Source organism: Sinocyclocheilus grahami, unplaced genomic scaffold (genome assembly GCF_001515645.1).
Source record: "Sinocyclocheilus grahami isolate Dianchi unplaced genomic scaffold, SAMN03320097.WGS_v1.1 scaffold197.1, whole genome shotgun sequence".
Taxonomy (NCBI): Eukaryota; Metazoa; Chordata; class Actinopteri; order Cypriniformes; family Cyprinidae; genus Sinocyclocheilus; species Sinocyclocheilus grahami.
The window spans coordinates 1268847-1296594 of NW_015505376.1; the positions used below are offsets into that span (position 1 = coordinate 1268847).

Sequence of the window (27748 nt, forward strand, 5' to 3'; positions counted from 1 at the left end):
CTCTCGTACTCGAGTGATATTGCTCATATAATCAGTAATTATGTCCCCACTGGATGCAACAAATGCCTCGTTTATAATGGGTTTGAATGTTTTTGTCTCATCGCTCCGGCCGGGACAAGGCATCACAATATGGTAAGGGGCGTAACATTTGCGTCACACGCTTGAGGTACTCGGCCAATCACAACGCACTGGATAGCTGGCCAATCAGAGCACACCTCGCTTTTCAGACCGATGAGCTTTGTAAAAATCTACGCGTTTCAGAAAGGCGGAGCATAGAGGAGAAACAATGTACAGTATGTGGAAAATAATGTGTTTTTTTAACCTTAAACCGCATAAACACATTTCATTACACCAAAACACAAAATAATGTTCTTTTTAGCAACATTATATTACCCCTTTAAGGCAAGACTTACACATTTGTACGTCAAAGCATGCAGTTTATCACAATTTGTTTGGTTATTCAACTGACACTTTCTATATTTGAAAAAGGTCTGTGTTATTCAGTGGTATTTCACTAATTGAAATGCTCACCTGTTCTTTTTCATTATGTGCTCAAACGGCCTGAGGAAATCCTTCTGGAATCTGAAATTGGCCAACTCGCCCTTCTCCAAAAATTTCATGGACAGCTGCCTCAGAGAATCCACAGCGAAAATAGCAACATCCTCATTGGGATTACAGCCGACCTGAACCCAAACAGAAAACGAAAGAGACAGGGAATGTTAAAGCATCGGGAGTGCTGCGTTTTCATTTTTGGCTCTTCTTCAATCTATTACCTATGCCCTCCCGCAGGCAGAGTGAAATTTAAAAGCATCATTAGATTTCTCTGATATTACACAAAGCCACGTGACACACACTCTTCATGGACCGACTACCTTCCGGCTCTGATTTGGTGGCTGCTTTGAACTCACCTTATTGAAATGATCCCCTATAACCTCCCATATCCTGGACCACTGCAACCTGATACGACCCATGTTGTAGTACGATATCTCCACGATCTTCTGCAGACTGAACATTCGAGGGTGTGTAGGAGAGGCCAATTCGTCCATCGATACAGCACACAGCCATCGTACAAAATCCACTGCGAGACACAACATCGGTCAACAAGATGTCACTTAAATCTTCCCTGATGTGACAGAGCAGGTCATGGATTCAAATCCCAGAAAGAAAAAAAAACTGATAAAATGCATAGTCTGAATGCAATATACACTACCGTTCAAAGGTTTAGGATCAGTACATTTTATTGTAAGAAGCTAAATTAAATTAGAAAATATTTCAATGTGCATTTCACTACAATTTTTTTCTAAATTTTAACACTACTAAGTGATGACAAAATTAATCTTTAAGCAATTCATTGAAATGAATTCCTTGTTACCTAAAACTATAACCATTTTGAACGTGTTGTTAACGGCAGAAATAAAATAATAATAAAATAATCTATTATAAAATTCAGTTATTAAAATATGAAAAACTTAAATGAAAATTGGAAATGTTGCATTAGCAAATAACTAAAATAAATGAAGTTTAAGTGGAAGTATGAAAATTACTAAAACTAAACTGAATTACTAAAAAATAAATCTACATTTTAAAAATGACAAAAGAACAACAAAATTACTAGAAAAAAATTAAATCTTCCCTGATGTGACAGAGCAGGTCATGGATTCAAATCCCAGAAAGAAAAAAAAACTGATAAAATGCATAGTCTGAATGCAATATACACTACCGTTCAAAGATTTAGGATCAGTAAATTTTATTGTAAGAAGTTAAATTAAATTAATAATTCAATTCAGTTCGTAAATTAAATAAATAATTGAAATGAAATTAATAAATAATTAAAATAATTAATAATTTAATTTAATGTTTCTATTGTCCTCATTTGTAAGTCGCTTTGGATAAAATCATCTGCGAAATGACAATGTAAATATAAATGTGAATTCTGATCAAAAGACAGTAAAAACATTTATAATGTTACAAAAGATTAGATTTTTGAGCACCAAATCAGCATATTAGAATGACTTCTGGAGGATCATGTGAAATGCACACTTCACAAATTCAGCTTTGCCATCACAGGAATAAACTGCATCTCAAAATGTATTAAAATGGAAAACAATTACTTTAAATTGTAATAATATTACTGTATTATTGATCAAATAGACTTTCGTTCAAAAACATTTCAAAATCTTAGCGACCTCGAATTTATAAACAGTGGTGTAAGTGGACATATACATGTCTGCCAAATGCAAAAATGTACACAACATGAAATCTTGTACTTACCGATGGCGTTTCCATCAAGCCTGATAGAGCCTGTAAATATCCTGCATAGAAGAATAGAAGTGTTTGTAACAGTCCAGATACATTAGTGTTTGTAACATTATGAGATTCATTAGAATGAATGATAACCGTCATACCGGTCTACAGCAACCACAACACTTTGCGAGCTGGTCTCTCCGATAGACTCCTGAATGCTTGCGATCTGTTTGCGATCGACGTTTCCTCCTACAGTGAGGAAAATCACATTGTTTATGCAAACACAAACTTCATTTCACACACTGCTGCTGGATAATTATACTGAATTATCAAAGCAATCTTAATCATAATTTAGCTCGAGTTGAGATGTTTTTTGATGATGCAATGGCAAATGGAAAATCTGCAATGATGATGGTGCTTGTGTGGAATATAACGGTTTTTGTCTTTAAATTCAGTCAATATATTGTCATAAATTCATTAACCTATTTTACTCTGATGGAAATGTTGAAGAAACTATTTGACGTTTTATTAGGGCTGTCAGTTTAATGCATTAACTTAATAAGTTATGAAAAACAACACGATTCATATATATTAAAGGACTGGCCTCGCCCCCAGACCTGTACGTCATCTTACATTTCATACAGTTGACTGTTGACAAATATGATGCAGGGCAACTCCTCCATAAATTCAGTTATGCCCTAAAATTCAAGATATTTGTGCAAAAAATGCCCTTGTATGAGTTTTTGTCTCACACGAGCAGGGAGAGCAGTATCACACGAGTGCTCATTTTGTCCCGAATATCACGAGTTTAAATGTGATTTTATAACAACAGTTCAGTAAATAAGAAGTTGATATTGTGTTATATTTTAAACACACTATTATGTTTTTGCTCAATTTTGCAGAGAAAATATTACCTTTAAAGCCATAGCAGAATTGTTGCATGTCTCAGAGCAAAACAGCGGTGTTTAGTTTCTGAATGAATCCACGTTTTGAACGAATCGTGTGAACCAATGATTCAAAGGCTCATTTATAAAGAGAGCCATTTACTTCATTCCTGAATGAATCAGCCGTTTGAACGAATCGAATGTCTCGTAATGTCTCAAAGACATTTACCGACACCTGCTGGCAGATTTAGTTTCTTATTTAGTGTATCATTTCATAAAAATATTAAAGGGATAGTTCACCCAAAATTTTTTTAATTCTGTCATCATTTACTCACCCTCATGTCGTTTCAAACCAGTGTTAATTTCGTCAACGAAGACGAGGACGAAAAATATTCGGTAACGAACATTTTTTCTGTGACTAAGACGAGACGTTGACCAGCTAAAACTAATATATGACGATAAAAACTATGACGAAATTAATGCCGCGTCTTCGTTAACAAGACGAGACGGGACTATAATGTTATTTGAGGACTACCGGACATTCAAAATACATCCTATAGGCTACTATCTTGTCCTTCAAAATGTGCAAAAAAGTCACAATTTGTTGTCAATTAACTTAAAGGATAGGCGGAACCGCGTTGATAGAAGTGCTCTCTCTCGCGCATGCTCCACTTCTTCAGTTCTCATATACAGCGCGCGATCAGTTCTCGGTGCTCAAATACACACACAGCAGCCCAAATGTCAAACGTGTAGACAGAGTATCTCACGTAAATACAGTCGGTTATGGATTAAGTGAATGTAAACAGGTGGGTGAAAACTGAACGTATTACATGCATGCCCTCCGTCTTAAAGGGACAGCATTAATTAAGTACCTATCCGTGTCATTAATGTTAACCAACAAAAGATGTTAAATAAATGTACACTTGCTAAATAAACCTACTGTATTTGAAAAATGAGTTTAATTTGTATCTCTTTCGTATTTGTCTTAGTGTGCTTCTTTTTCAAAAATGATCAATTATATATATTATCTACAGTATATTATATGAACAACTATTATTTTTTATAGTTGCTCCCTTTTCACTACTGTTAAAGGGATAGTTCACCCAAAAATGTAAAAATTGTCATAATTTATTCAAGTTTTTCCAAATTCAATCCTTGATTCCAATTTCTCATAAGCTTAATTGATTTGGTCTAAAGAGAGAAGAATAAATGATTATTTTAATTTGAAAACTACATATAAAATAGCTACCAAAATAAATGTTGGCAACTGCAGTTTGACAAAGAAATGACTAAAAGTTGACAAAAATGCAATGACTTTTCGTAGACTAAAACTAGACTAAAACTATGAAAGACTCAAATGACTAAAATGTGACTAAGACTATGAAGAATTTTCGTCTCAAGATAAAGACAAAGACTAAATCAAAAATCCCTGTCAAAATTAACACTGTTTCAAACCTTTCTTTTGTGGAGCATAAAAGAAGGTATTTTGAAGACTGTTGTTAACAAAGTTGTTAACAATGGTACAATTTGATTTGATTTGATACAATGACTTTCATTGAATGAACAAAAAATATGGAGATGTTTCTCAAATTATCTTCTTTTATGTTCCATAGGCCATTGTAGCCTAAATGTTTGTGTAATACATTTTATGTTGAAGTTTAATCAAACAAAATATTTCTTTCTAAAGCTACAATTTGTAATGTCTACTTGATACTTTCTCATTTAACACAAAAATAGCTTTAAATAATCTTTTGTGGGTATTTTCACAGTCAAATTTATTTTGCAATTAATTCGATTAATTAATTGACACATCATGTAATTAATTGGATTAAAAATTGTAATCGACTGACAGCCCTACTTTTTATATATTAAATATTTTTCATTTGACATTTTATTTACTTTTTTATTTTACTTTAAAAACAGAACATAAACTACATTTTTAAAATTTTATAAACAACATTAAACATATAATGGACTTGCATTCAAAATTATGCAAAAAACTGCTGCTGGGGTGTAAAAAAATCCATAAATCAGTGCTCTTTGGATGCGGGATTCTTTTGTGTCATCAAAATACTCATAAATGCAAGGCACTGGAGTAGTGTGAAAAAATGAAAAAGCCTTTATTCACATGGCTCTAAAATTTTAAAACACACAAAATGTGGGTGCACAAATGTGTTGTTTTTTTTTATTTTAAAGCCATGTGAATAAAGGCTTTAACATTTTTTCACACTACTCCAGTGCCTTGGATTTATGAGTATTTTGATGATATAATGGACTTTTTTACATAAATCTAATCTTAAAATCATTTAATTATTGCTATGCTGCATCCATTTCTTCTCGTCTATGTTTTCGCTTATTGATGAATAACAACAAACATTTTCACTGTAACAGACCAAATTGCTGCCCATGTGAAGTGTGACTGACTGACCCAAGCCCAGGTACTCGTCAGACGTCTGTTCCTTGGTGCTGGTGATGAAGCCTTCCTTCCCCCGTACGGTTCCTGATATGTACCGAGCCTTCACTCCTGTCCCGATGAGCTGGGCCAACTCCAGCTGACTAATGCACTTCAGGATCTGCAGCGCACATAGACAGAAAAATAACACCACACAATATCTGCCAATCACATTGCATAGGAAACATGCTGGCCTGTCAAAGAGCTGGGTTTGGCAGAGCTCACCTCATGCCAAGAGTTTCCTAAATAATTTCCATCCGTGTGAGCCACTGTGATGAGGGTCTTGATGGTGTCGATGTTCTTCTGCTTCATCTCGGTGATGCCCGAGCTGGCCGTCAGCAACGTGAAGCGGGCCAGAGCCTGTACGTATGCATCTCGCTCCAACTGGAACAAATCAACACAGAACATAAACTTTTTTTTCCACTGAAATTTTGGTCTGTGTCTCATGGAAAGCTATCATGACTTTGAATATGAGTCACTTTTATAAAGTGTTTGGGTCCTTTTTGAAGCTTTACAGCTGCAATCTCCATTCATTGTAACTGTATGGAAAAGAGCAACATGCACATTCTTCAAAATATCTACTTTAGTGTTCCACAGAAGAAAGTCATAGAGGTTTGGAATGACAAAGTTTCATTTTTGGGTGAACTATTCCTTTAAGCTAGGGCTGCAAAACAATTAATTGCGATTAATCACATTCAAAATAAAAGTTTATGTTTACATACCCTATGTGTATGTATTATGTTTATATAAATACGCACACATATATGTATATATTTTATTTGTATGTATATATATTTATACTTATATATTAATATACTAATTTATATTATATACAAATGTAAATATTTTATATGTAAATCTAACATTTTTATACATGTGTGTGTATTTATATATATATACATAATAAATATATACAGTACACACACATATTATTTAAACAAACTTTTATTTTGAATGCGATTAATCCATTTTGCAGCCCTACTTTAAGCAGTCGATCATTCTAGGCAAGGATAACAGAAGTTTTTAAAGGCGCTTATTCAGACAGACTGAATAGTAATGCAAACAAATGCTATGCTTTTCTCAGCTTCAGTAAATGAGCTCTTCCCGGTTAATGCAATGTGTGAAATGACCTGAATGCTGAAGATGCACGCTATCCTGATAGCACAGCGGATTCCCTCCAGGCACAGAGAGGCCACCTCAGTGTCATCACAGTCCTGCAGACCCACGCTGAACGCAGCCAGGAAGGGTGTCCATGCCAGCTATGAGAGATCAAGATATTATGGGATGAGTATTTGTGTCCACACAGAATGTATGTGTATGTGTATGCACATGCCCAAATACCTTAAACATTGGTCTGACGTGCTCGAGGTGGGTGGCGCTGGTGAAGGGGGCCTGAACGTGGCTCACCGCCTCCATCAGAGCCTTGGCTGTCTTTGCCATCTGCTCCATCTCAACATTATACAGAAGCCTCCTCTGCTTTTCACTGGCCACACCTGATCCAAAGACAGTAGCAAAACACGCCATCAGTTACCACAAATCACACCTCAAAATATCAGAATATTCCCAGAACATACATGTTCATTTGTCCGCTTGGAAGTCCAACAGCTTGTCTTTTAATAATAATGATAATAAAAGTCATTTTTTTGTATTGTAATAAATTAATACTACTACTACTATTATTATTATTATTTTATGTATAAATAAAATATTTTTATTTGAATAATATCATCATTAATAACACTTTAAAATAATAATAATAAAAAATATTATTTTAGTATTTTAATACATTTGTACTATTATTATTATGTGTTGTGTGTATAAATATATACAATATTATTTTTATTTTAATATCATCATTAATAACACTTTCAAATAATAATAATAAAGTAATATGTTTAGTATTTTAATAAATTTGTACTATTATTAGTATTATTATTATTATGTGTATACAAAATATTTTTTATTTTAATATGATCATCTTTAATAAAACTTTCAAATAATAATAATAATTATGAATATTATTAATTAAATACATTGCTTTTTAATAAAAAAAAAATAAAATAGATGTAATTATTATCATCATTGTTAATAACAAAAATCATTAATGACTAAAATTATTTATTATTAACTAATATTATTTATTAACAATTACAAAATACTGGACTACTTTGTACAGTCAACCACAGCATTCTATTGTAAAATACTACAAAATAAAATAATTTATACTTAAATCGATAATTAGTGGGATAATACACAGTCTTGTTCATTCATAACTGAAAAATGAAGGATTGCTGTGACACCAATTAGCAAATATTTTGTCAAATACTCACTTTGCTTATTTGACTTTAGAGTTAACTCCTTTGTCTCCTTCATGGATATTTTTTTCCCTGCGATTTCATCATAAATGGCTGAGAGATACTCCTCCGGTAAATCTTTACTGTCATTGATACCTCGGTTCATCTTGATGTATTGCTCTTTCGTCATTTTATTCTTCACCTGCGCCAAGATAAAGGAAACAACAGATCAGTAGCATACTTCCTCTTGTTTTCTGTCGCGTTTCAGCAACATCCATCACCCTAGATTTAGCTATTCTGCTCACATATCAAGACTGAATGCCAAACAGCCATTTCCAGCTCCGACGTTCACATTAACATTCATAGACTAGGGAATGAAAAGAAAATGCATTCTGCATTCGCTGTAGATTTCAGTGAACAATCAGTGCTCGGCGAACTAACCTGCGGACTGTGTAGATCTGTAGTCAACATGATGATTGAATACGCGAGGACGTACGCGGTGTCAGCGCTGGCGAACAGTGTTTGCCTAAGGAGAGAGATAAAAGAGACAAACAGCGACCGAGTTCAGTGTTTGCGGCATAATTAGCGACGTAGGTTAATCGGTTGCAACAGCAGGGGACCACTCCGCTCACCCTTGGTTGCATTCTAAATATCTAGCAGCAAATTTCTCCATCAGTCGATCGATTTTCTGGGCCTCTCCGGGCAGACGGAAACCCTCAAGGAACATGCGCAGTGCCGGTACGAAGTCTTTACCCTGGAAGTCCATTTGGTCGACGTAGGCATACATAACCTCTTTATTGATGCGATCGTTGTCTCCGAGAAACTCTCCTACCTGGATCTGTAAGGGTGGAAACAGAAGAACCAATGAGTCAGATATTGATTGTGTAGGTAGAAAAATAAATAGCAGAAAAAACATTCATAACTCAATGCATGCTCAATGCTACAGACACTGCAGATTGAAGAAATCCTTGAGCATTTATCCCCTGTGCATCATTGAAATGCAATGTCTATTGAAGTATTCCACGCACATCTCAAGTCATTCAGGAGGCTGAGGGCTGTTCTGATGAAGTGCCCTAATTTTAGGGCAGATATAAGGAGCTCTCTTTACCCATTACTGCTGGAGTCTTTTGAGGCCTGATGAATGAGCAACTGAGTTGCCGATTCATCACACTGAAGGATCAAATCATCTCTAAGTGGAAGTTTGGCAACACTTTGCTGGAGTGTCTTGATATTTTTGGGTTGCTTTGTTTTTCAGAAATGTTTCAGAAAAGCTCTGCAGCTGCATATACAGAGTTTTATTATAGTACACTGCTGTATTGTTAAAATCTATTTGACCCTAGGCCACCGTGCATGGAAGAAACAAAGCAAAAATACTGTATCTTGTAGGCAAACAATAGATGTCTTACAGAGTCAAGCCTCTCCTCTTGATGTAAGAACTGGGCGATATCTTCGGGCGTGGTTCCCAGCATGCCTTGCTCCTGCAGGTACTGAATCCCCCTCTTTGGTTTCTTGTTGAACCTGTGCATAATGGTAAATAGAACACCAACATGAGCCGTATATTTAGATTCAGCTTTTTTTTTTTTTAAGTATGAAGATGAACCGTTCATTCGATACTGATTTTTCCCTGAGGTTATGATGTTAGTAATGGTGTTTGTACCAATAAGAGGTATAATATAGTTTTGTCCCCTCCCTCTCACTGTTAAAGAAAGTTTACTTCCAGAATAAAAATGTCCTGATAATTTACTCACCCCTATGTCATCCAAGATGTTCATGTCTTTTTCTTCAGTCGAAAAGAAATTAAAGGGGTCATATGATGCTTTTTTAAAGATCATTATTTTGTGTATTTGGTGTAACAGAATATGTTGACATGATTTAATGTTCAAAAAACACATTATTTTTCAAATGCTCTATGCCCCGCCTCTCTCAAACGGTTGATCTTTGCGTGCACATTTGGGCGGCATTATGCTAATATTTCCACATAGTGAGGTAGATATGTGGGGGCGTGTTAGAACGAGCCGTTTTAGGGGGGCGTGGCAGAGTCTTAACTTTGATAAAGAATATCTCTTTGGTTTTGAGACTTTAGTCTTTGCAACTTCAGGGATCTTATCTATGCACAATCAGCTTGTAACACTCCAAAGAGAAAGGAAAACTTGAAATCGCATCATATGACCCCTTTAAGGTTTTTAAAGGAAAATATTCTCCATATAGTGGACTGCAATGGGGACCAGCGGGTTGAAGGTCCAGTTTCAATGCAGCTTCAAAGGGCTCTACACAATCCCAGCCGAGGAATATGGGTCTTATCTAGTGAAACGATCAGCCATTTTCCAAAAAAAAACCTACCTTGCGCATTACGTAGTCACGCACACGTGACGTAGGCAGAAGTACCAACCTAGTGTTTACAAAGCAAACGTGCAAAGAAAGTCAAACACCCTTTACAAAAAAAAGGTAAAACAATGATGTCGGACAATTTTGAATTTGGAGAAGAACATGAGACAGAGTTTTTCGCCCTACCCTACCTTTTTGAACCGAAGTACACAGACAAAGAAATAACCATGCGCGACCTTTCCAACGTGATTACGTAATGCGTGAAGACGCGCATGCGCATTGCAGAGCTAATGCAAGACAAGCATTTGTGGTTAAAAAGTATATAAATTTAATAAAAATTTAATTTTTTTTTAGAAAATGCCCAATTGTTTCGCTAGATAAAACCCTTATTTCTCGGCTGGGATCATGTAGAGCCCTTTGAAGCTGCACTGAAACTGCAATTTGAACCTTCAACCTGTTGGCCACCATTGAAGTCCACTATATGAAGAAAAATCCTGAAACATTTTCTTTAAAAACTTTAATTTCTTTTCAACTGAAGAAAGAAAGACATGAACATCTTGGATGACACACGGGTGAGTAAACTATCAGGAAATTGTTATTCTGGAAGTGAACTAATTCTTTAAATGGGCTGTTTTTGCTGCTGTGATTCAAACATTGAAATACATTGTGAAAGATTTATAAAACATAATGGTATAATCAGACTAAAATGGTTTCCCCAGAAGGAAATGCAGAGTTGTAAGTGCTACACATAGCCAGGAACAGCACAAACCTTGACATTCATGCATTTTACTCTTTGGTTTCTGACTACCAAATAAGCCTCACTGACGTGTAAATGTGAGCAGTCTTGTGTTTAAATTTAAGATGCATTGAACTGACATGTGAAAGCTGCAAAACTAGGGAAAAAAAAGCTGGCTTGTTTGAATAAACAGTCCAACTACTGGCTCAATAGATTGCATAATTTTGGGATGGGACTACCGGTTTGTCTGACCAATGGCAGAAGGGGAGTGTTTGTGCGAAACTTTTTTTTTTACAATTCTAATTGTACTTAATAATGGTGCAGAAGTTACACACTTCACATTTAAGATAGGTCAAGAGTACCCAAACCAGTTCCTGGAGAGTCAACCATGTATGGTGCATAGACTGATTTCATGCTTTTGATTCCAACATAATGGCTTACAGGTCAATGCCTTGCTCTATGATCTCCTTCTGTTGTTTGAGGACCTCGAACTGCTCAGGGTTGTCCGTCCCAGACATCTGCGTGCTGTAACTCCCGATGCCCGACGAGGCAGTGGAGTCCAAAGAGTTTATGCTGCCGTAACGGTTAATCGTTTCCGGATGCTTCGACTCATTGCTCTCCTGTTCTGAAGGCTTTTCTTGGCCTGATTGAGAAAGAAGGGAATGAGATTCAGATGCAATTTCAGAGAAAGCTGAAGTAGTGACAAGCCCAGTTTGTAAAACACCATGAGCCCCTACAGGCTAGGAAGTAGAGACGGCATGATTCATTGGGCTCCTGGTTGGCTGTTGGTGTATCGAGTCTTTTCTCTGGCTCAGCTTCCTATATGAGTTTCCCAACACAACAGTTCTCTAATAAAGTCCTTGACCTCGGCTGACTCGTATCACAAAAACGGCACCGTTTTTGTGGGGACCGAAGAAAGAGCAGCATGACCTGAATACACAATGTAACAGATCTGAAGTTGGTGCAAGCAAGACAAACAGGTGGTTTGGGTATGTGAAAGCCATGGTTGCATGTTGCTGGATCTTATTTCACACTGGAAACACTGTAAAAGATTTAGCGGGTAGCTATCACTGTAACACAAGCTGTCAGGTCACTTCCACCTTTCTCATAGTTTCTTCTCTCGGAAAGATCATATGAGCCAGTAGCAGCTGGGAAATACTTACCTGTTCGTATTAATTTATCTGTTTGATATATAAAAGCTTATATGGCCACAATACAAAGAACTAATAAGAAACCACTATCTAGTTTACGCAACACAATCTAATGCAGTCAATTCTAATGTCACTACAAACTGCCATTACCTGCTCTTCCTTTTGATGTGCGTTCGTTAAGAGAAAAGAACAAAAATTGATTGGCTAGCATGATGAGAATTCAAGAACCTGAAAGCTTTGATTAGTGATCCAAAACAAACATAATGCACCTGAATAGTTACCCAGATGAGTATGCTACAATCCGATTGGCTGATCAGGACATAAAGCCTGTATATGTAAGAGTAGCTATTTAGTCTAGATGAAAGGCTACAGCCATTTCTTGATTTGCCATTGTAAACAGTTTCCACAAAAATACCACAGCTACATGAAATCCATGGTAACCACTATCATTAAATAAATAATTTAAAACATTTTGATTTTAGGTGTTCGCTAATGTGTTTGTGAGCCTGTAGCTATGTGCTTCCAAAAGTTCAACTTTTCATTTAAAAATAAGCAAGAATCTCTGGTTTACTGTTGGCTGATAACTGAAAATCTGCGGTGGGCTTGAGGCAACAGAGAAATTTCCCTTTGGGCCATCAGAGCCTCTTCTCCTCCAGCCCAATATAGCAAAGTTTGATTAGACCTAAATCCCCTCCGCTCCGAAGAGGCAGGGTCTCTAGCCTGGCGCATGTTCCCAGCTCATACGAGAAGCTTGGTTTTGCAGTGTTCAGGAAGCCTGCAGACTCCCTCCCTGATGTCAGGGTGATGAATAACAGCCTCAGGGTTGTTTGATTAAGATGAAAGGCCTGCGTAGCCATCACGGCGAATAGCATTTCCTGCCTGTCTTTGAGGCACAGGACTCCTAGTGCGCTGTCCTCAAAAGCAACGGTTTATCCATTTGGTTCTGCACAAGCCAGAAGCCTCTGGAACGCAGTATAAATGCACTCAGAGGAGACCCATTTAGAAAAGCCAGGGCTGTTACCTGGAATATGTATTGCAACTGCTTGGATCCAAAGCATATCAGGGTTAAGAGTGGCTAAATACGTTTCTGCAGGTATTATACTGGTTGAGGAGCTAGTATTGATATTTTGCTCCGCAGAGGCTGACTGTTTGCCTTACCGAGACTAGTCTGGGAATTAGGGTTGACATATTGGTCTTTGCTCCACTCCACCATACACTTGAGAATGGACACCAGACACTCCAGTCCTTTCTTCCTTAGAGTCAGCTCCTGAGGGACAACATGACCTGGGATCACTAACACGGTTTTAAAAGAATAGTTCTTAAAATGTACCTGTTCCAAATAAAAATTAAGGAAAAAAAAAAAGACACTTCTTGAAGAAGATTTAAACCTAAAAAAGAACAACAGCATCATGGACGTAGTTCATACAAGATTCCTGTGCCATATATTCTAGCTTTTTAAAGCTGTACTTAAGTTTAGCGACAAGTAGACTTTTAAATATTTCTAAACATTTGCATATCTAAATATTTACATTAGCAAATATATACAGTATAGACAGTGCTGTGTAGTAACTGATTACATGTATTCTGGATTACGTAATCAGATAAAAAAAATTAAGTACTTCTAATTAGATTACATTACATTTTCAAATACTCAATCAAATTTACAGTTACGTTTTTATGGATTACATGATTACATATTATTCACACAATAGCAGTAAATTATTCATAAAGTGTTGATTTGCCCTAAATCTTGTTTTTTTCTCTCTTAAATTTTATTTTCTAAATAAATCCTACCACTTAGGAAATCTTCCAGTTTTATGGAACTGCACACATCAGCCACTAGTCAGATGACTATAGAAAATGGAGAGTCCACACAATTTGTTTAATTTGTAAGCTTTATATTAATTAGCTTTCATCAACTCATAAACCCTCTGAAGTTCATTCATTGACCCCAGTTCGGGAAACCGTGGTATAATGTAATGTTTAATGCACCGTTTTCTATTTAATGTATTTTATTAGAAACAGTCTTGTTTTTTTCTCTCTTAAATTTTATTTTCTAAATAAATCCTACCACTTAGGAAATCTTCCAGTTTTATGGAACTGCACACATCAGCCACTAGTCAGATGACTATAGAAAATGGAGAGTCCACACAATTTGTTTAATTTGTAAGCTTTATATTAATTAGCTTTCATCAACTCATAAACCCTCTGAAGTTCATTCATTGACCCCAGTTCGGGAAACCGTGGTATAATGTAATGTTTAATGCACCGTTTTCTATTTTAATGTATTTTATTAGAAACAGAGGTTACACTTTATTTTAAGGTGTCCTTGTTACAGTGTAATTATACCTTTAAGTACTGGGTAATATTAATTAACTACATGTACTTACTATATGGTTAGGGTTAGGATTAGGGTTTGGCTTAGGGTTACTTGCATGTAATTATGCATAATTTATTGTTATTATAATAGTAAGTACAAGTAATATGTGTAACAAGGACACCTTAAAATAAAGTGTTACCGAAACAGGAATCTCTTTCAACATTATGAATGTCTTTACTGCCACGTTTGATCAATTTAACGTGTCCTTGTTTGAGTGCCACTGCACACAATATGATTTTGCAACAAAATAAGGGAATGAGGGTGAGTAAGTGATGACAATTTCTGCGTCAACCAATCCATTTAAGGACAGTGTGCTTACCTGAAGTGGGGTTGTACCCAGTTCATGGCCTCCTCGTCCTTGTGCAATCTTTGAGAGGTCATTCACCAGCCTCTCGAAAATATTAGCAGCATTCAGGTCACAATCATAATTAACATAGATATCTACCACACTCTGGGCATCTGTGAGAGTAGAAATAACATAGAATAACTTGTAGAAACACTCTCTTATATATATTTAAAAAGTGAGATATTAAAAAAAAATCTTTCATACCAGCACATATTCTAGTAAGGGTTTGAATGACCATCCACTTGTGGTCATACGAGCTTGTGGACGTTTCCAGAATATAAAGAAAAATCTCTTTGAAAAACACCTGAGGAGAGAAAAACAAATTCTGTCAAGTTTTTCACCTCATAAATTCATAACCAAGTCAGTAACAGAACAATAATATTGTTTCAACAATATATGGTGTTACCAAGATGTGTAACTTGATCGATTTGAGAAATATTACTACACAAGACTGTGCAGAATAAATCCTAACACACTCATCTGGAATGAGGCACCCACACACAAACAGATAGACTGAGGCAGAATTACAAGCTTTCATCCCAAACCACAGCTTATATAAATCCACACTGTCAGCTAGATGCTCCACAGACTGACGCCATCAGGACAAGATGCGCAAACACACTGCGATTCGGGGGGAACTGAGTTCAGGCACCTCAATTTGCATCTTGAGATGTGTCTTGAAGTTGGACAGGAGGGTGAGGAAGATGGACAGCGACAGCTCGAACACCTCAGGGACGGAAGAGACGCCGTTTTTAGACAGCGCTACGCACAGGTACTGCTTGATGGCGTTGATGAACATCTCGTTGGTTTTGAAGATGGGCCCAGCGTTCTGCAGGATGGACAGGAGAAGCTGCAGCGAGAGGACCTTGGACCGCAGCTCATGGGATCTGCAGGAAGTTGAGGAATCTTAGTTGAATAAAACAATATATTTAATCCTCATTCCATATACAATACTCATGCCAAGGCCAAACTTACTTTAATAAAGAAGAATCAGTTAACTTTTGCCTTACTGGGGTGAAAATTGCTTAAACTAATTAACTAAATACTAAATAAATACTAAATACTTAAATACTTACTTATTTCTAACTGACATGGCCAAAGAAAGACATGTTAAGAAAATCAAAAAAATATTGAAAAATATTCAAAATGAATAGTTTCCGCTGGTGGCAGGAACTCTGATAATGACTGATATGATAGAATGATAATTATCAGACTGCAGACATTAAATGTACAATAATCCAAAAAGTAAGAAAAGAATAAAGCTTTCAAAGTCACAGCAACAACAGCAGTGTTGCCACTGTTAACTATAACCATCAAAAATGGTTTTCGATAATAGAAATAAAAATAAAGTAATTAAAAACTTAGAAATGTTGTAATAATTAAGAAAATTTTAAGGTAAATGAAAATTAATTGAAGCGTTATAGGAATAAGAAAAAAGATAACATTTATAATAATTACAAAAGCACATACAACTAAAATAAAATTAAAATTAAAATTAAAACAAAAACTGAAAATCTAAAAATAAAAGCAAAATTTTTTTTTAAAAATTCAATAATAGCATATAAATAGTACTAAAATAACACTGGATTATGATTTTCCGCTGATACAACAACAATACAGTTTCATTAAAATATCTAATTTGAATGAATTAAATTATTAAGTATTAAATACAAATATTAATATAATAATTCTCAAAACTATGCAGCAACAGAATCCAAAGGCACTCTACAGAAACAGCTACCAAACCTGTATTAACTGTACTAATGAACTCAATTAACCTACATTTTCTGGGTGGTTGTCAGGGCACTTAATGTGTTGTAGGCAGTTGCTAAGTGGCTTCTTAAAGATCCTTCAATGAAAGTCCATTTTATTGTCCTCTAATTCAATCATTTAAAAAAAAAAAAAGTTATAAAAAAGTAAAAAAAACAACCACTCCTCAACAAACTGCATTATCTGAGGCATCATTCATGTCCCTAACCTCCATCTACGCTTAGTGCCTTAGTATGCACCACTGATAAATAAAGTCCTGATGTAAATCAAGAGGGGTCAACAGGTCTCGGTCCATTTGACAAAGAGTGATCAATAACACTGAAATAAGCTTCCTGCCTCACTGCCCCTGAAGACACACCAGAATGAATGGCTCTCTTTCTCTTCAAATGACAGGGAGGAACATCTCTCTTGCCCTCTGACAGCCTTATTCACCTGTTATGGGACAGCAGCTGATAAAACCATAGACAACTCAACTGTGCAATGCAGACTGATGCCTTCAACACTCTCCATCCAAAATATCTACAACCACAGATCTCAGATTAGGATATAACCACATCAAACTCAATTGGATTCTGACTGGGGATGTCATTTTTGGCACGACATTTGGCACAACAAATATACAATTCCTTTTGTATACAGTCAGATGTTTTTTTTTAGAAAGACATGCTTACTTCGGATCAGGGGGACCGTCTGAAAGGGGCTTCATGGAGAGCTTGCAGAGTGAACGGAATACCAAGAATGCATCCTTCTGGAGAATGTGAGAAAACTTTGCACCTGGTGCTGGACCAGTGGTAGCTAACGATTCCTGTGGGAGAAATGCTCATGTTAGAGTCTAACAGCAATCAAATGTAACTGCCAAGAAAATTAATCATCCTTTATAGCACACAACATACATCAACCATAAAAAAGCAACAGGCCATAAAATTGGCATTATGGTCCATTAAGCATATACAACAGCCCCAAAAAATATTTGGACACTTAAGACACTTAAATTAATTTGAGTTGATGAATGAAAATTAGTTTTTGAAATCCAATTTACGAACTTTATGACCTACCCAAATAAAATTAATACTGTATGTTCATACAGAACAAACCCATTCCATCCTAAAATAAAACATGTATTTCAGATTATTTTATTTAATTAAACAGGCACACATTGAGCTGCAAAAATGGGTAACTGCAAATTTAAAATATTCAGGACTTATGTTTTATTCAACATATACCTAAGTATTGAAATTGGTTTACGCACTTAAAAATCAATACAAATTAATTAGATGTCAATCGATATTGGATTTTGCTGATATGGTAATATTGTGTTTAAAGAAAGGCAATAACAAGATTGTGACAATATTATGAAAATATCTCAATATTGAATGTGTTAAATAATGTTCTTAGTCTTTCCTTATTGTGTTGGGGTGACCTAAAGAGAAGATACAACTGTGTTGAATTAAAGGCCAGATACAGTTTACTGTGTAAGCAAAGAAACAGGGGGGAAAAAAAGATTTTAAGTATAACGCAGGGTAGGGCTGTGCGATATTGAAGAAAAATGCGATATGCGAGAACTCATTAAATAATGTGATATTCGATATGCGATACGATAATGCTTAAAGTGCCACATGCTCAGATGAAACAGTTTTACTCAGCTGTTGCCGAGTCAGTTCTGTGAACTTCTATAACTATCTTGTGTCATATATATATGGTTATTTGTATGCATGTATGTACCAAGAGTTCCTGTAAAACCACAACAAATTCCTTGTGTTTGCGCACACTTAAGTGGTGAATAAAGCTCATTCTGATTCTGATTTTAATAAGAAAGCACCCCTACAACTGTTTCTGAAAGTGAACGGTAGTGTTTTACTTGAGCATTACATAAAAATTTAATTTTAACATTAGTGTAATCATTTTAACATGAGTTTAGGAACTGAATAATAAAAAGGAAAAATAAAACACTGCTTAGTATTTACTCTTTGAATTCAACATACACTGATTCTTATTTAAGCTACAAAAGTTATTTAGGTAAGAGCAAAGAGTGATTTTCTCTTTGTCTTTTGTTCATGGCCCCAAATATTGCAAGCTGTAGCGATATACATATTGCGATATGTACATTTGCGATATTTTGATAATTTTGATATATTGCACAGTCCTAACGCAGGGCTTTAATCATTAAAAAACACTGGGACTCTTTATTTCTAAAAGGGTCCATGCTTTACTACTTCTAGCTGCTCATTCAAAAAGATGAGGGAGAACTGCTTTTTTACAAGTAGCAGTTTGTTACTATAGCAAAACGCTTGAGAGAAATGAGAGTATCATGGTTTGTGACATTGCAAACAAACCCAAAATTTTATTATGAGGAATTCAACTGTTAAAATCAATGAAGTCAGTTTTAGATAAACAATCCAGTCAAAACAATTGCACATGTGTAGACAAGAAGCCGTTTTACTTTTTTTCCCAATCATAGCAGAAGTGGAAACTGGTACCTGAGTGTCATTGGAGGAGACAGACAGTCTGTCGTCAGGTAGGGACGGAGTGAAGCTCGCAGAGATGGGTGTGCCAGGGATGCCGTTGGCGTGAACATTTTCGTTGTCGCTGCCCAACCCTCCCTCCTCTTCCAGAGAGTTTGGAATGCCCTCAGCTGGCTCAGCCTCGCCCTCACGGCTTTCCTTAACATCTGAACACAGAGAAACAGACTTCAGGCTAGGTCCTGGTTTAAAGTGTATCGCTACCAACATCAAACCACCACTAGAATGGTCATTTAACAACATAAGATTTGCTTTCTTAAAGGGACAGTTCACCCAAATTTTTTAAATTCTGTCATCATTTTCTTCTCTTGATGTCATTACAAACATTTGATCTCTGTATTACACAAAATGAGAAATTTTAAAGAAAGTATCATTCATTTTCGAAGACAAAAATAATCATTTAAAAATAAATGGTTTAAAAGCACCAAATCAGAATATCAGAATGATTTCTGAAGCACCATGTCACACTGAAGACTGCAGCTGAACATTCAGCTTTGCTGAATCACAGGAATAAATAACATTTTAAAATATATTAAAATAGAAAACTATGGAAGCCTGTTTCCGTCACTGAATAAAGAATAACAAAAGGTAATTGCAACTTTTTGTCTGACAATTCTGACTTTTTTCTCGCAATTGCGAGTCTAAAGCTCGCAATTCTGATTTTTTTTTCTCAGAATGTGAGATATAAACTCGCAATTCTGACTTTTTTCTTAGAACTGCATGATACAAACTAGCAATAGCGAGATATAAAGTCAGAATTGCATGCTATAAACTCGCAATTGTCAGATAAAAACTTTTTTTATTTCGCATCTCACAATTCTGACTTTTCTCGCAATTGCGAGTTCATATTTTGCATTTCTGACTTTTTCCTTGCAATTTGCAATATCTCAAATTCTGAGATATAAACTTGCAATTGTGAGTTATAAAGTCCAATTCTGAGGGGAAAGAAAATACCGATATGTTCTCAGAATTGCAAGTTTATATCTCACAATTCTTACTTCGCAATTGCGTGTAATAAAGTCAGAATCACAATTCTGAGATAAAAAGTCAGAATTGTGAGTTTATATCTTGCAATTCTTACTTTATAACTCGCAATTGGAAGTTTATATCATGCAATTCTGACCAAAAAAATGCAGAATTGCGAGATGTAAACTTGCAATGGCGAGAAAAAAAGTCTTGTTATTATTTTTTTATTCAGTGGAAGAAACAGAATTCCATAGAAAACAGCCATTTTAAGTTGTAATATTTTGCAACATTACTGTTTTTACTACATATCTGATCAAACTAAATTCAGCCAAAAACTTACTGACCCCAAACATTAAAATGGTATATATGGTATATACTGTATATAAATGGTATATATATTTATATATATATATATATATATATATATACACACACACTGTATATACACACACACACACACATATAAATGTGTGACAATTCATTTTTGGCTGAACTGTTCAACTGTCCCCTTCAAGTATGATGAATATAACTCGCCTCCAGCAATTGTGTTTACAACTTCTTGCAAAATGCTCTGTACAATTTCCTGCGCTTTCTCTTCATAGTTCTGGTTTTCTTCTTCCTCGTTTGCTTCCGTGCCATGCTCTGCCGCACCTAAAAAGACAGACGAGTATGTTTAAGCGTCTCCTTCTGTCTAGTCAGTCATTCATGGTGCGATGGGAGGATTTTCCTTCCAAGCACGCTCTGTAGTCACATTAAATCCACGTTATCAGTTTCCCAATTTAACTTTAATAAGTGTTATTAAAAGGGGACTCCATACTGCCTGTAACTGGGTGATGTTCTGATGGAAAGCTGGGCTATTAAACTTACGTAAGACTCAGAGACACCGACACAGTTTTCCAATAATGTCACATCATTAGAAGATGTCTCATCTGTTCTGATGTCAAGCCTGAATACACGATTAACTAATAATGACTAGGAATCAGAAATGCTTGTGTGTGTCTAGCAGTGTTGGGGGGAGGAGGGTAACCAAATAAAATTAATGATATTATTAACTTAAAGGGATAGTGCACCCAAAAATGTATATTCTGTCATCATTAACTTTCTAACCAATAAGACTTTTATTATTCTTCGAAAACACAAATTAATACGGCTGGGTAAAAAATATCGATATCTCGATATTAATCGATTCTCATTTTTACGGAACGATATCGATTCTTAAATCCCAAGAATCGATTAGTCTAGCCTGTGTTCAGTTAATGGACGGAACGTTGAAGGGCACTTCCCATGCAATATATCGCAATAAGCATTGTGCTTTGGTACTTTTAATATGAAAAAGTCTCAGATTTTAAATTCTGTCCATTGTATTGCAGTATTCAAACAATAAATGCCTGTTTAATGTGGAGTGACAGATTGCTGTAGCGCCTCAGTTCAACAGACGCGGCAGCGCACGTGAACTGATCGTCTCCTCCACATTAATACCAGTTTCAGCACAAAATAAACATGACTAAACATCCGAAGGTAAGTTAAAAGGAGGAGTACAACTTTACAATCCATATCCTGTCTCATGTAATCGCTCAATCAGTGTTTCAGCAGCGCAAAGACGTCAATATAATGGCTTGCAAACAATGTCACGTAACGTCACATTTACCTCAGAAAAACATATTCGGTGGCCATAAACTCATTAATCAGATTGAAAAATAAACTGTAGAGAGGGGAATTTTGCTAAATATATGCACCATATAACATATTCATTATAAATGTTACTGTTCTTCAATGTTTAATTTATGTTTGAATAAATCCATCAAGTTTTTATGACAGCCACCATTGTTTATATTTAAAAAAACAAATTGAAGTAGAAATATTATTATGTAATCGTAACTTTATTATTTTAAAACTTCATTAAGTGTAATTTTAACAAATCAGTCAGTTTTAACCTTCAATATTATAGTAATGTAGTACCAACTGACTCATGTATATTTTAGTTGAGATTTTTTTCCTTGAGAATATTTGGCATGTACTGTACCTGATATATATTTCCAAAATAATCGATATTGAATAGAATAGAATCGGTAATCGAATCGAAAGCTTGTGAATGAGAATCAAATCGTGTCAAACAAAACCCAGCCCTACAAATTAAGATATTTGTAACAAGGTTTCTGTCTCTCTATTGGAAATCCAAGTAAGCAAAATGTAGAAGATCCAACAAGGTCACAAAAGGCATCATAAAACAAATCCATATAAATCTAGTAGTTTAATTCAAGTCTTGTACAAATACATGATCACTTTATATGATGAACAGATTTAATTTAGGCTTTTATTCATCTATAAACACATATAAAACATTACATTAAATCTGTTAATCATATAAAGTGATTATATCTCTGCACAAGACTTGGATTAAGTCACTCAACTCATATGGATTCATTTTGACCTTTTTGGATCTTCTACATTTTGGTTGCTTGGATTTTTCAACGGAGGGACAGAAACCTCTAAGATTTTATTATAAATATCTTAATTTGTGGTTCAAAGATTAATCAATATCTTATTGGGTTAAAAACTAATGAGAGTGAGTAAATGATGACAAAAAATAAATGTGATTTTCATGTTAACTTTAATGCCATGTGTGAGCACCAAAGAAGATTTTCATGGCAAGAACAAGGTGGAATAATAATAAATCATATTTTTTATAAAGAATAAATCTTTAAACAGAAAATTAAAATCTATATAATATATTTTTGACTGAAACTCTTTGTGAATACACCCTATCAAACTTTACATTTTCAGTCAGACTTATAACTGAGTGAACTGAGGCAATAACGAAAAGCACTCTCCTAGAATATTCCACTGGTGTCTAGAGTCATTTAGAGAAATTAGCATAATCATTTACATAAACATGGAACCCTAAAGCTAAATTAATCTCTGCATGTTTACTTTGCGCAGCAGCAGTAGCCTGGTCTGCCTCGGTCTGCTCATTCTCCGCAGGGCAGAAGTCGGTGCCGTTCTCTGGTTCGGGACTCTCGTACGGTAGGGATCCCTGCTCGACCTTGCTGCCCTGGTGTCCCGGTCCACCGTTGGCCTCCGCGGGCAGGCTTTTGCCGGGGGTGTCGGTGTGCCTCTGTCCAGGAGACTCTGGTTCTTGCTGGCTGACTGGAGAATGCTGCCTGTGCCTTTCTCTCTCCATCTGCTTGGCTTCCTGCAGCTGGAACACAAAGTCAACTCATTTTAAACATGTATCAGGGTGAGTTTACACACTCATGCTCCCTCCGGGGCAGCTGGGAGCCCAAAGCCAAGCTGATGTACATCCATTTCTCTGAACGGGAGGCAAATGATTACGTTTAGGAATACAGACGGTTCCCATCTTTTAAAACAAAAAGAAACACAAGACCAGGATCTTATAGCATCTTACTGTATGTGAAGACAATGTCTGTGCTCATAGAGACAGATGGTGATTGGACTACATGCACCTGGAATGACAATCTGGACTATGCACATGCTTACATTGGTGTGTTTTTTAAGCAGGATAAGTGTATACTCTTAAAGGGGTAGTTTACTCGAAAATGAAAATTCTGTCATCATTTACTCATTCTCATGTAGTTTTCAACCTTTATGACATTTTTCTTCTGTGGAAAATAAAATATACTGTATAGTATACACAAGGAGAGTCAATGGTGTCCAAACAACATTGGACTATGTTGATTTTCATTGTTTGGACCATTGTTCTTTTTTTTTGTTTCACAAAAGTATGAAGTAGTAGTTTCTTCTTTAAAATCATTGCAGAGGGAATATATCTGCCATCAATGACAGTGAGCCTGCCACATTATGCAATCCAAAACTTAAAAAAAATGGTTTATGATCTGCATGTTTTGTCTCAAGACAACAAATATCATGTCAAAAATCACACATGGTTCAAACGGTCCAAATATGACAACTGAATCTGAGCCGGTACCTTATCAAAAAACTTGGGCTTAGCAACTGATAAAATGAAAATATGGTAGTAAATGAGAAAATAAAAAAACAAAAATAAATAATAGATTTGATACAATATCAGCATCTGATACTTCGTAAATAAAAACTAGAAAATAAACAGGGAAAAAAAGTAAACCAATAGCTTGGGTGATAAAACTGATATAATTAAGCTAGGTCTGTTAATAGATTTAATAATTCAATATATATAATTAGCAATTAACAATATAATTTTATGTATTTTAAATTATAGTTATAATTTATGAAATACATTAAATAATAAATACATTTGGTACAACACCAGCCTCTGGTAGTTTAGTTCCAATAGTAAATAGGCAAGGCAAGGCAAGTTTATTTGTATAGCACATTTCATACACAATGGTAATTCAAAGTGCTTTACATAAAATAAAATAAAAACAATAATCACAACAATAAAACAAGGAATTTAAAAACTTTGAAAATTATAAAAAAAAAAATTTGATTTAAGAGGTTTAAAAGGAATTTAAGAAAACGATTATACATATAATATAGTGCAATCAGTTCGGACATCGCACAGTGCTCATTCAATAAATGCACAGCTAAACAGATGAGTTTTGAGTCTGCATTTAAATGTGACTAATGTTTTAGCTATTTTCTCTCTGAAATAGCAAAATAAAAAAATCCTAAATCACCTTAGGTCATACCAACTCATACAATGCAACTATGGATTCAATCATTCAAAACTATGGATTCAATAATTCAATTTAAATATTTAACATTTACAAATATGTTTATGCATTATACATTATATTTGTAATTCATAAGACAAATAAAAAATAAAACAAACAAACACATAAATAATCCATCTCAACAGAGTAAATTCTCCCATACAAAGTGTACAGATACTTTTGTTAAACATACCAACTGGATTTGATTTATAAATTAAATGAATGAAACAATTATATTTGTAACATTTAGGAAAATACTAAAGAACCTTATTTAGCAAGCAGACTGTTGAATATACTGCATTTATCTATTACCCATTTCTCTAGAGCTTTCAGCTGAATTCAGGTGGTCTAATATGGCCTGGTCCGTGTAGGCACATCTTCAATATTGTACAGCTGATTAGTTATGCATGATGTGTCTGGCTGTGTCAAAATGTGTCACGCTCCGGCCGGACTGCTAAAACTGCGTGACAGTGTGTTTTGCTTGTGCAAATGAATGAAACAATTATATTTGTAACATTTAGGAAAATACTAAAGAACCTTATTTAGCAAGCAGACTGTTGAATATACTGCATTTATCTATTACCCATTTCTCTAGAGCTTTCAGCTGAATTCAGGTGGTCTAATATGGCCTGGTCCGTGTAGGCACATCTTCAATATTGTACAGCTGATTAGTTATGCATGATGTGTCTGGCTGTGTCAGAATGTGTCACGCTCCGGCCGGACTGCTAAAACTGCGTGACAGTGTGTTTTGCTTGTGTCAAAACCGCAAGTGGCATCCTTTTGATCAATGCACCAACTGTGAAACATCTAAACTGCACCTCACTGTCCTCATCCACATGCAGCTACCTAAACCACAAAGATACAGACACATCGCGTTTGCTCCTGGTATCAACATCCATCTCGGATGATCCGAACCCAAATGACAACATCAACCTTTCTTGATGAATACTCACTATACTAGAATATTCAATATCGAATATATTTCTAATATAGTCAATATACTAGAAATGTTTTTTGTAGTCATAAATAAAATTAAGCACCATTGTGAATATCACATTTAATGTGCTTTCCCAATGTGTCAATGCATCAAAACTCCGATCCAATGACTGCTTCCTATTATTACTGAAAACATTTGTGGAATTCTGCATGGAGCATTAATATGTATGTATTAAAATGTTTATTTTTTAAAATATTTGTAAATATTAATAAATATTGTGGTTTATGATGAATGATTGTGCATATAAATAAGAATAATTAAATATTTAATTTTATTCATACAGTGAAAAAATGGGGAAAACCTTGATTTGTATATTTACATATAGATTTAACATTCTGAAAATACAACAAATATTTGTTAAAATGTTGGTTGCTCTGTTCAGCTTTTTTTTAAAGAAATAAATACTTTTATTCAGAAAAGATTAGTTAAATTGATCAAAAGTGACAAAGACATAAAAAAAAAGTTACAAACTATTTTATTTCAAATACATGCTGTTCTCTCGAGCCTTTTAAGAAAGAAATCCTGAAAAAATGTATTGTGATTTTCACAAAAATATTAAGTGGCACAACGGTTTTCAACACTGAAAGTAAAAAGAAAAAAGTTTTAAAAATAAGAATAAAATTGTTACTATTATTACATTTTTTAAAAGTAATAATACTTTATTTTATTATTTTTGATCAAATATATGCAATTTTGTTAAAAGGCTGAACAATATCTAAAAAATTATTTCAAGTCCCACAGAGCAACAATTGGCATCATAAATCAGAGACTCTTTCCTCAAAATCCAAACACGTTACTACCAGGTGTCAACAGCTGTTTACACTGACATCTTATGACCAAACCACCTGAGACGGATGTTACTACCAGGTGTAAACGTGGCCTTACGAACGAGAGAGAGCTGCTGTAATCACACTCTTCCACAACACATAAACATGGTAAGACAGATGAAAGGAACTCATTTGTCATGGAGGGGACGACAGCAGGCAGAAAACGAACGCAATGAAGCCAAGGCAAGCAGACTGGAGCGAGACGTCTGAGACAGATCAGAGAGAGAGACACAGTGCGAGAGTGACGGATGAAACTGATGTACACAAACCAGAGAAAACTTCAGATCAAGCACATTTCAAGGCAGTCCTGTCACTCTTTACCTGACGATCTCGCTTTCTTGATGCCAAAGACCAACTGATCTTGTGATTTGTAAGCTATATTTTGAGGGGGGAAGGAGGAGGACGAGAGGCATCAACCAAAAAGAAAGAAGAAATGTTAGATCAAGGTGTCGTTTCTCCATATTACCACAGGAGAAGTGTCAAATGCACTCACTGCTTGGTTCTCCATGCGGGCGAATATCACATTCAGCATCTGCGTGAGGGTGGCTTTGGCCGTGGTCTGGTTGATGAGGTTCTTACTGGCCAGATAGATGTTGTAGCACGTTCTCACGGCCTGCAGAACCGTACCTTCGTGGATCTCTATGTGCTGCGAGGTCACGGCTGTGAGCAAGGCCTGTCGGGGACCGGAGTAAAAAAAGAAACAAACACAAATGTAACCACAGAGGACGTTAAGACACCACTGTAGCCATAAATCCTAGGAAAGTATTCGGACAAAATGGGGGAAGAGTTATTATTTATTACTTTAGCTGCGGGAATCAAGTTCAAAAAGTTACAAAAAGTAAAGTTCAAACAGATTAGGCTGGACATGTGGCCATATGAAAGAGTTCAGGAGCTTTCAGGAGCCGTGCTTGTCCTGCTACTCCACAATGAGTTTTGTAAAACAATAGGTCAGGCAAATGACACTATGGAAATCTGAGCACTACAGGTTAGGGCAGTTCTACATAAAGAATAAGAGAGAACAACCTACATACTCAAATTGAAAAAAAGACAGGCTTATTTGCTTAAAAAAAATATGAATTATTATAATTATTTTATGTATATATATATATATATAAATAATCTGATTTACTGTTTTGAACTTGTATTACACTTACTTTCTGCAGAAAATTTGACTGTTAATAGTAGGA

General features: G+C 35.3%; 1 protein-coding gene across 5 annotated transcripts in view; it reads right to left on the reverse strand.

Moving 5' to 3' along the window:
• Positions 1-27748, reverse strand: part of LOC107595140 (brefeldin A-inhibited guanine nucleotide-exchange protein 1-like) — a 96104-nt gene that overhangs the window by 18459 nt on the left and 49897 nt on the right. For 2 of the 5 annotated variants that reach the window (XM_016285457.1, XM_016285456.1), the window contains exons 5-28: positions 27055-27234; positions 26883-26936; positions 22999-23266; positions 20602-20718; positions 19060-19250; positions 17254-17387; positions 15465-15699; positions 15017-15116; positions 14786-14925; positions 13245-13353; positions 12237-12245; positions 11377-11578; positions 9281-9392; positions 8507-8712; positions 8316-8400; positions 7911-8076; positions 6922-7073; positions 6711-6839; positions 5806-5964; positions 5557-5701; positions 2406-2493; positions 2272-2312; positions 909-1078; positions 532-683 (exon numbers count right to left, since the gene is read on the reverse strand). In XM_016285457.1, coding sequence (XP_016140943.1) covers positions 532-683; positions 909-1078; positions 2272-2312; positions 2406-2493; positions 5557-5701; positions 5806-5964; positions 6711-6839; positions 6922-7073; positions 7911-8076; positions 8316-8400; positions 8507-8712; positions 9281-9392; positions 11377-11578; positions 12237-12245; positions 13245-13353; positions 14786-14925; positions 15017-15116; positions 15465-15699; positions 17254-17387; positions 19060-19250; positions 20602-20718; positions 22999-23266; positions 26883-26936; positions 27055-27234 — 3344 coding nt within the window. The remainder of the gene's footprint in view (positions 1-531; positions 684-908; positions 1079-2271; positions 2313-2405; positions 2494-5556; positions 5702-5805; positions 5965-6710; positions 6840-6921; positions 7074-7910; positions 8077-8315; positions 8401-8506; positions 8713-9280; positions 9393-11376; positions 11579-12236; positions 12246-13244; positions 13354-14785; positions 14926-15016; positions 15117-15464; positions 15700-17253; positions 17388-19059; positions 19251-20601; positions 20719-22998; positions 23267-26882; positions 26937-27054; positions 27235-27748) is intronic. The other 3 variants (XM_016285461.1, XM_016285458.1, XM_016285462.1) reach the window with 3 other exon arrangements.